At 42.5% G+C, this 10,016-nt stretch overlaps 1 protein-coding gene across 1 annotated transcript; it reads left to right on the top strand.

Moving 5' to 3' along the window:
- The first annotated feature begins 472 nt into the window (after positions 1-472).
- Positions 473-4,556, top strand: LOC136508833 (acyl transferase 5-like). The gene is made up of 2 exons (XM_066503614.1): positions 473-1,026; positions 3,494-4,556. Exons 1-2 carry the CDS (start codon positions 550-552, stop codon positions 4,331-4,333), a joined length of 1,317 nt encoding a protein of 438 aa, XP_066359711.1. The 5' UTR covers positions 473-549; the 3' UTR covers positions 4,334-4,556.
- The last annotated feature ends 5,460 nt before the right edge of the window (positions 4,557-10,016 follow it).

Below are 10,016 nucleotides of genomic sequence, written 5' to 3'. Positions count from 1 at the left end.
TCTGGCATGCCTGACGGGCTGGCCCGGCACAAAAAAAAAAGGTCCATAGGGCCATTTTTGGGCCGAAGATCAGGCCCACGTGCCTGTTAGTCATGGCCCGCAAGGTATGGCGTGCCTACTTGACCCAAACCCCATCGGACCATGCCGGGCCGGGCCGGGCTGTTGGCCATCTATGAAGCTACCGGGTGGACGAAGCAAACGAGCTATCAGAGGCAAAAGATCGACCCATCCAATCTTTAATCATTACGTACATGATGATGTTTGATGAAACATGGACAAGAGAATATTTACAAAGGCTGTTGTAATGTTCTACTTTTTGGAGGGGTTTCCTGCTATTTTAGAGAATAGCTAAATCATATATTTGATAATATATATTTTTCCGCAAAGCTGTTGGAGCTGCTCCTAATCGTCATCTGACTCTGTCATCTGACTCGTCTATAAATACCCATCTTGTATAGCCTCAAGCAGGGCGCGCGCACCACATACACGCTAAACACAGCACCGTCAACGCACTTAGCAAAGCTACGTCTGTCGTAGCAGCAAGCCACCATGGCGGGCATCACTGTGACAAGGAAATTCCAGTCCTTCGTCGTGCCGTCGTTGTCCGCGCCGGCGCCGACGACCGAGACGCTCGAGCTGTCGGCCATCGACCGGGTGCCAGGCCTGCGCCACACGGTGCGGTCCCTGCACGTGTTCCGCCACCGCAAGGACGACGCCGCCGCCACCGCCCGCCGTGACGCTGCTGATGCTGCTGCCAGCAGGCGGCCGGCAGAGGTGATCCGCGCGGCGCTGTCCCGCGCGCTGGTGGACTACCGCCCGTTCGCCGGCCGCTTCGTGGGCTCGCTGTACGCCGGGGAGGCGTGCGTCGAGTGCACCGACGAGGGTGCGTGGTTCGTGGAGGCCGTCGCGGACTGCAGCCTTGACGACGTGAACGGCCTCGACTACCCGCTCATGGTCTCCGAGGAAGAGCTGCTGCCGGCTCCGGAGGAAGGTGTTGACCCTACCAGTATTCCGATTATGATGCAGGTACGTACACTTTCGTTTTACTATACTGACTCATAAATAATGATTTTGCAGTACTGTAGCAATTGCCATATTTATCTAGCATAGTCGGTAAAGAAAACATGGACATAACAACAGCGGCTCACAGTAAGATAGTTTCTAGAAACTGATGTTTTAGGCTGGATGAAGTTAAAGTTCGTACACGTACTGCAACCTATGTGTGAATTCAGAAATTCCAACTGGGGACCATTCATCATCCAGGAACAAAAATAACGCTAACATTTTCTTTTTCCTGAAATGGCATTAGCGATATTTTCTTGGCGTGTTGCTGATGATTGCTGGCAGTTCTTGTTGAACTTCCAAAGTTGTGAGGAAATGTGCGTGTCCTATCAAACAAAATTAAATAGTTCGTGTTACTATACTGACTCCACCAAAGTGACTAGCTATACATTATGTTACACTGCACCCTCTTTTTTGGAACGAAGTCCCTTCATTCGTTTGGTAAACTACCACTAAAAATTTCTTAAAAAATAAAATCATACATAGAAAGCTTCATTTCAGACGCATACGGTTGTTTCAAATTAAATCAAATCTGCCAACAGTTTAGGGGGTTACAAAATAAAAATCTATATCCTGCTCAATAAATTCGATGTTCCAACTTCATATAAGCAAAACCGATCCTGGGTAATTAACCATGAAATTTTCTCCACTCAATACAAAAAGTCACACTCACTAAAATAACTATTCCAACTTTCATGAGAATGACATTATTGCTGGTTTTCATGAAAAATCAACAGTTGAACAATCTTGTTCCAGCTAGCTCCATGAGAAAAATATTCAAGATTACAATGGAAATTGTTCAGCTTAATAAATAAAAAACTACAACCACAGAAGAATGTTCTGGGCTATGTTACAATAGAAGAGAAAATCCTCTCCATAATTAAAAATGTTATACTTGAGAAAAATGCTTGCGTCACCAGTCCACCACCAAAAAGTTAATTAAAAAATAATGAATCATTGCGTCACGTGTTGTTAGTTGTTGACAGGACTTCTGTCACCGTACTTACATAAAAAAGCTAAATATGACCCTCATAGTCTAGGCCTCTAGGGTGCACACACATACACACATCGATCTCGCACGATAATTAAAGTTGAGTTCCATTACTAGTAAATAACTCCATACGCATAACGCATACGGGAACTAATATTGACCCTCACTGTCGGTTGTTGGTATGGAAAAGACAATATTCCCACTTATTATTCTTATACGTATGTACGTGTGGTATAGAGAACTACAGCGACTTGTTGACTTGACGATGGTTAATGAAGCTCAATAGCATTTACTGCAGCTTTCACTTCAACACGATCGCTTTAATTTGAGCCCGGGAATATTTGTGAAAACTGACAATTATGTTACATCGATCAACAAGACCCTAATTTGGCAGTTTTAAGTACTCATGTGTGGTAGTGCCATACAACTTCTAGATAAAATGGGAGATGAATGTAGTAATTCCAGACACTTTACCAATAGTCCATGATCACGACCTTTATATCCAAAACTAATGGGAGTGATGCACTGGCCACTAGTGACTTTTCTGTCTTCTCCTCCAGTACTGATTTTTGCGTAGGAGAAAAACTGACCAGTGATGGCCTATAAGTCTTGCATACTAATTATATGAGAGAAATTAAAAGTTGTATATATATATATATATATATATATATATATATATATATATATATATATATATATATATATATATATAGCATCTTTCTAGTAAACAAAACATCACCAAGTCCATAATACTATTTGTTATTAATTTCCCATTAGACAGTTTAATATATATATATATATATATATATAACATCCAAACCTCTACAAATCTAGGCACAGTTGACCTAAATCAGGAGGGTAGTTGAACTAAATTAGGTACACCTTGTCCCCAGGACTTCCTTGTTTTCTTCTATTTATACAACCAGCATACACCCAGAGCTAAGTCAGGTTCGGCATAGAGTAAACACAGCTAACATACAGCTTGAACAAACATCAAGCACCAGACAATTGTTGATACTATAAAACGGAACAATTATGCTCACCCAGTTGTGGTAGCTACAAAGTCCTGAGTGCATAACTCCATGTTTCTAGCCCCATGTTTCCAGCAAAAGAAGCAGTATCAAGTCATCGCTTTAGGTAGTGTGTACTCCGATCCTCTGTCTCCTGCTTCTAGTCAAAATCCACACAACCACTACATCTAAACAATGATGAAGCAGCTTCTCCATATCTCATCTTAATCATACAATGCCACAAACTTCCAATTACTTACAAAATGTTGTATACTTTCCCAATCTTATTCGTTAGTTATCAATATTTTATAATTTTTATGAAGTACATTCATTAAGTCAGAGCGCCAAGGTACTAAACTTAATTTTCTAACTCAATTATTTAAAACACCATGCCACCAAACTCTATTAATGAAGCTTAACTGTGTACCAGGTCACGGAATTTTCTTGTGGAGGATTTGTGGTGGGGCTGGTCGCAGTGCACACCCTTGCTGATGGGCTCGGTGCAGCCCAATTCATCAATGCAATTTCTGAGTTTGCCCGTGGACTAGATAAACTTACAATAGCACCTGTGTGGGCTCGGGCGTTAATACCAAACCCACCTAAGCTGCCTCCTGGGCCGCCACCATCCTTCGAGTCCTTTGGGTTCAAACATTTTGTTATGGATGTGATTTTTGACAATATTGCACATGTCAAGACTGAGTACTTTCAAGCCAATGGACAATACTGCTCTACTTTCGATGTTGCCATTGCCAAGGTTTGGCAAGCTAGGACCAGGGCAATCAAGTACAATGGGGATTTCAAGGTCCATGTTTGCTTCTTTGCCAACACTCGCCACCTCCTCACACAGGTGCTACCTAAGGATGGGGGCTTCTATGGAAATTGCTTCTATCCGGTGACAGTGACAGCAACCGCTGAGGATGTTGCTAGTGGGGGATTGCTTGATGTGATTAGGATGATACGGGACGGGAAGGCTAGGCTTCCTTTGGAGTTTGCCAAATGGTCCACGGGCGATGTGAAGGTAGACCCATATCAACTGACATTCAAGCACAATGTTCTATTTGTGTCTGATTGGACGAGGCTTGGATTCTTTGAGGTTGACTATGGGTGGGGTGTACCAAACCATATCATACCTTTCACTTATGCAGACTACATGGCTGTAGCAGTTCTTGGGGCTCCACCTACAATGAACAAGGGGACTCGAATAATGACACAGTGTGTGGAGGAGAAGCATCTCATGGACTTCAAGGATGAGATGAAGGCCTTCTTTTAGTTGCATGGCTTTTATTAGTGTGAAAGTTATGCATTTATGTGTTCGATTGAAATAAAAATGTTGTTGACCAGTAGCCTCATTGGTCATATGAAATGTAACATTTTTTATTTACATAGATGTGCCATGAAGTTTATATCTAGAAACCAGTGACCAATGGAGAACATGTACAATGGAAAATATCCCTTTGAATAAAAAATGTTCTGGCATGAGAAAAGTAATGAGAATGTTGTGGATGTATATGTGTGTTTTGGTTACACCACCCCAGATCTGGACATCACTGTTGGTTCAAAAACCCCCTTCACTGCTGGATTTTGAACCGACAGTGGCATACCGGCAGTGATGGGGGTTGACATCACTGTCGGTTCTTAAAAACCGACACTGATATACAGGAAACAGTGTCGGTTTCTGGCTCCATCTGACAGTGTCTAGTTGAACAACACTGCTGGTTTGTAGTCCTAACCGACAGTGAAGGTTGCTTCAAGAGTGTCGGTTCATGGGTCAAGCCGGCATTGTTGAGCTAGCCAACACTGTCGGTTCATGGCTCAAGCCGGCAGTGTTGAGCAAGACAACACTGTCGGTTCATGGCTTAAGCCAGCAGTGTTTTGCAAGACAACACTGTCGGTTTGTTGATAATCGGCAGTGTTTTGCAAGACAACACTGTCGGTTCGTTGTTAAACGACAGTGATGGCCCATTCGCATTTTATTGTTTTATAATTGATTTTAATTTATATTTTTTCGTGGAATCAGGTTTCGCTTTATATACGCTACGTAGACGACAGGTCCATCAATATTAAACATTACAAATGTTACGGTTACAGTTCAAATGTTCTTATCCAGATCTCGATCCCTCAAAATAAAAAAGAAATGTTCTCGGACTTCTTACAATAATCTGGCGAGCCGCTCTGGGCCATACTGGTCCTTGTAGCTCACGGATTGTGCAATGGAAAATACTCTATCTTTTTCCAATACCTCAGCTAAGATGAATTTTGCGAGCTCCGATTGCAGTGCGATGATCTCTATGTCTAACAGCCTTTGGTGGTTATATTTCTTGCGCTGTTGTTCAAAAAAGATGATATCCAAAGAGAAACAGTAAATTATTTTATTGAATTATTAACAGACATAAATGAAATGGGGATTATACACACCAACTTATCAGCTTCTTTCGATTTCCCGCCGATGTAGCGAAGCATTGCCCACATTACATAAAACCCGCATTCATTGTTTTTCCGACGGCTGTGACAGGTACTTCCCCTCCATTTCGACAACCTTGGATAGGACCGGCGTCCCACCGATATGTCTTCTTCGGACACTGAGCAACATTAAAGGGAGAAACATTAGAAAGCGGTATGTGTGATTAGAAAATAATATATTATTAGCATCGCTTACTAATTCAGCACTGCCACCGGTGCATCCAAATGATGAATTGGTTTTTTTCGAGTCTCACACCTCGATTAGATTTTTGGCAAGATTGACACAAATGAAGACGAAATGGTTGCTACAATCACAGAATCCTAATTATCGAATAATCTTAACGAAAAAAGCATACAATTAAAAGCCAAGAACACATACTCGCAGTTGTAGGCTAGAAGTATGTGGGTTTTCTTCTTCATCGTGAATTCGTCAAAAACAACAATCAATCCCTGTTTTAGGTCTTCCACATCACATCCATAGAGGCCTAGACATGTCCTCTCATTAACTCGCAAGGGGTCCAAGAATCCTATGTAATCCCATTTGCTTTTTAGAATGCAAAATTTTGCTATACACCTACATAAAATCATGGGAAGTGCTCAAAAGTTAACAATTTGTCTCGGGAGAGTAGTTAATTGTAAAATCGTGTGTATAGGGTACTTACATAGTCCACAGCGTCAACATTTGAACATCGAGAGAGCGTTTCTGGTATAGCTGGAACAAGCACTTTCACTCGACATCGAACTTCTCTTCTTCAGGATAATGAAAAACATGTGGCGAACGGATAATAACCTCAAAACCAAAGTGGTCCGTCTCTATTGTTTGAGCCATGTAATATTCATGCAACTGGCGCATACATGTTGTCAAATTTTTATACTCGTCATCGGGAACTAAAAGATTGCCCCTTTCATACTTCATTGCCGGTGTTCCCGTCCATTGTACATCATAATAGATGTTCGCGGCCTCTTCCATGGTTAATCCTGGGTTGTCTTTGACGTACTTCTATATGTTCCTTAAATCTTTATTGTGTATTTCTTCGTCTCTTGTTGTAGCGTATTTATTCTGTGTTTGCCTTTCAAATTTGGACTTCAACAAATACAAAGGCAGTGAGGCACAGAGATTGAAGAAACTAACACAATCTTCCTTCGAGATTGTGCTGTAAATTTTTTTTCATCAAGGTGGTAACGCTACCATTGAACGGCCTTTTTCTTTTCTGTTGGTCCACTTTGGGAGCATTAGCGACCGAATCCAAGGACCTTTTCTGCGACTGCGAGGATGTCCTTGATCTTGTTTTGGGCTGAGGTGGAGGAGGAGGATGACTACGAGAATTCTGTTATCCCGGCGCTGATGAAGATGGAGGAGGAGTCTCTTTTCTCGGGGCTGATGAAGATGGAGTCGGACGAGGAGGAATAGAAGGAGACCTCTGTCTTCTCAGGGGTGATGGCTCCAGATGAGGAGGGGAGTGATCTCTGTTGGGAGATGATGAGTGATCATCGTGGGTGGGTGAAGACTCGCAGTCGTCCTCATCATCAGAGGGCAATTGATGATCAAGCTTAATGAAGTGTTTGCGCCAGGCCACTTGAGAGCCATTGTTTTGACCAAGTTTCGGCCTGTCTTCCGCTACAGGGTACTCAATGTGTATCTTGTTATATTTCTTATCAAGTATTCTGTCAATGGTGATGTGAGCGTACCCTAGTGGAATTGGGCGGCCATTAATTGTCCCGTCTCCCATAGGCCAGGCCTAGCCAAGCACCACCTTGTCCTTTGTCCATTCCTAACGGATGTACAACCTGACATTGATAGGTTCAGTGATGTCGTCCACCAGATGAGGCACATTCGCCTCTTCTTTGTCGAGCGGGGTCGATCTGCAGCTGCTGTGATCCCTAAACTGTGGGCTAAAGGTAGTAGAAGTAGGGTTTCGTGGTACTACTAACCCCTTGGACAGTAAAATTTGCTCGACTCACGCTTCAACGGTCGCCTCAATCCATGCTTCCATTCTGTCTTCCATCTCTTTTAGTCTCCTCAAATACTCTGCCTCCTGTTCCGCTCTACCCCTCGAGCGGCTCTGGTAAGTGTTAGATTCTTGGGGGAATGCTAGTTTCCAAGGAACAACACCGGTTCCTCTAGTGCGACCAGGGTGCACCTTGGTTCCGAGTGCTTGGGTGAGCACGTCTTTCTCCCTATTAGAAGTGCGAGTCCCTTGCCTCACCTCCTCGGTTACCTGGGAGATCCTCTGGATGAGTTCGCTCATGGGTTGATTTGAGGAGCTAAAGCTCCTGTCCTCGGCGTGCCATACATTTCTTCCCATACAGTATAATACCGATCTGGGCTCCCAATCGGCGGTCTCAACCTGAACGCCTTCCTCAGCAAGGCGATCCATCTTTTGAAGTTCTGCTTCAAATTCTGGCATCTTTTTGGCGTAGCCACGAGAGCCGAGATGATGAGGATTCGTCACTTTCTGCGAATTCTCCTTATTCTTCCTGCTTAGTTCTAAGTACTCCTCGGATAACCTGTATTCCTTGAAATCCCGCCAGAAGTCCTTCTGCTTGCTAAACTATCCACCATCGAAATCTGACTCTTTATTTTGGAGGACAAAATTCTTGTACAATGTCCCCTTGAAATTCTTGAAGCATGTCCCCATGATTTCTTTTGTTTTTTTCTTGACTAACTCCCTGTCATACTCGGCTGGGAAAGTGAAATACTCTGGGATCTTGACATCCCATATGTAATCCTTCTCACTTTCGAGAACGCTCCACCGGTCATCATCTTTCCCAATCCACTTCCTGTACTTAATCGGGATGAAGTCCCTAACAAGTAACCCGAGGATAGTCTTGTAGTTGGTCAAAGCTATAGGCGATGAGAGTGGATCCCCGAATTCATCGAACTCAGTAATGTGCCAGTGTGCATTCCTACCAACAGGAATATTTGACACGCCTCGCTTGGATCTGGCCTTTCTGCTACCCGAACCCTCTGGCTCCTCGGTCAGTGGAGGCTCCTGCTTGAGACACCAAGTAAGCTATGACCCTCTCAATTGATTAGCGTGTGTGGCTACATAGTCACATGATACCAAAGTTACCTGGCCATCTTGGTCATTTTGACCTAGATCGAGCAGGCCGGACGAGGTCCATGGCTACTCGTTCTCACCAACCTGATTGACACCGTCACCGTTTGTCGTGCCATCCCAACGATATCAGCCGCTTCTTGTTGTCAATCTGTTCTTCGGCGATGGGGTAATAGGGGACGATGAGTCATGGCTGTGACACGATCGTGGTTTGTTTTGGCCGCGGACAACTACTAATAGCATATGTTCATATATATATAATATGTTTAATGCAAAGTCTAATAATAAGTCCACATACAACAAAGTCAAATAATAGCATATGTTCACCTAGAACAAATTCATTGTTTGATTGACCACATACAACAAAGTCCACCTATTGTTCTACGAAACTATGCCTACATCAACTTCCAAATAAGAAAAGTGATGACCATAGCCATAAATAAAAGCATGATATCTTTCCAAGACCAAGGAGCAATTCTCCTAATCTTCATATCTCCAGCGGGTGGCTTCTCTTCGATCTCCAGTGCCAGCAGATGGCCATAGTTTGCATTCATTGGACCATAGTAGGTCGGTTGCCCATGGTTTGCAAGGTAGGCCAGATGACTATAGTAGGCCCTCAAAGCTTCAGCTTCTATGTTGTATTTTTTGTGCAAATTACCAGAGTAGCGATTGACTTGAGCATAGCAATCTTCTTAGGTTCGATAAATCCTAGGCATGTGACCAACATGCACTACATACCATGCCATGGTTGTCTTTACATTTAAGTAAATTAGGCATGTGGTAAGTGGTAATAGTAACTCACTGAACAAGAGTTATTATTCAAGTTATATGGCCAAACTAAATCTATTTAATATTCTTTATCCTTGATATGATAAAAAATTACCTCAATAATTGGACTGTTTATTATTCGGAGATCAATATGGTTTAGTAATCATACTTGCTGCTGCTGCCGAGCCAATTTAAAAAGTTGTTTTTAACTTTTTTTCTGGAACAAACATCTATAGATGCCTTTTTTAAGCATGCTATACATTCTATTAAAATCAATTGACACTCTACCTATAGCGATTATACATGTACACATTTGACAAGAATCCATCATTGCTTAAGCAAGAATAGAAATTCTTATCTAACTCTTACACAAACAGAACACTCCCTACCGTCACAAATAAGACATCCACAGTCATTAACGTGTACCTTTGACTGCTAGTTTCCATTGCTTGCAATAATTACAAAGTACAGAGATATCATAACATTATGCAACTACTATTTGAGATAACATGCAAATAACACCAATGGTTCTTAAACAGTTTAGGGCCATGATTACTAGGTCCTCAACAAATTAGTAGGTAGTATAATCTCTTCAGGAAAAAAACTAACTGGTTTATGTAACATCATGTATATACAAGGATAGCTAAACCAAGGAGTAACAGCATG

This window comes from Miscanthus floridulus, chromosome 15, assembly GCF_019320115.1.
Source record: "Miscanthus floridulus cultivar M001 chromosome 15, ASM1932011v1, whole genome shotgun sequence".
NCBI lineage: Eukaryota > Viridiplantae > Streptophyta > Magnoliopsida > Poales > Poaceae > Miscanthus > Miscanthus floridulus.
Note: the sequence above shows the minus strand (reverse complement) of the source record. Positions and strands in the feature narration are given on the sequence as shown.

Coding starts and splice junctions, on each gene's coding strand:
- LOC136508833 (XM_066503614.1), top strand. CDS start 550: ATGGCGGGCATCACTGTGACAAGGAAATTCCAGTCCTTCGTCGTGCCG. Junction 1,027..3,493: donor GTATTCCGATTATGATGCAG/GTACGTACACTT, acceptor ACTGTGTACCAG/GTCACGGAATTTTCTTGTGG.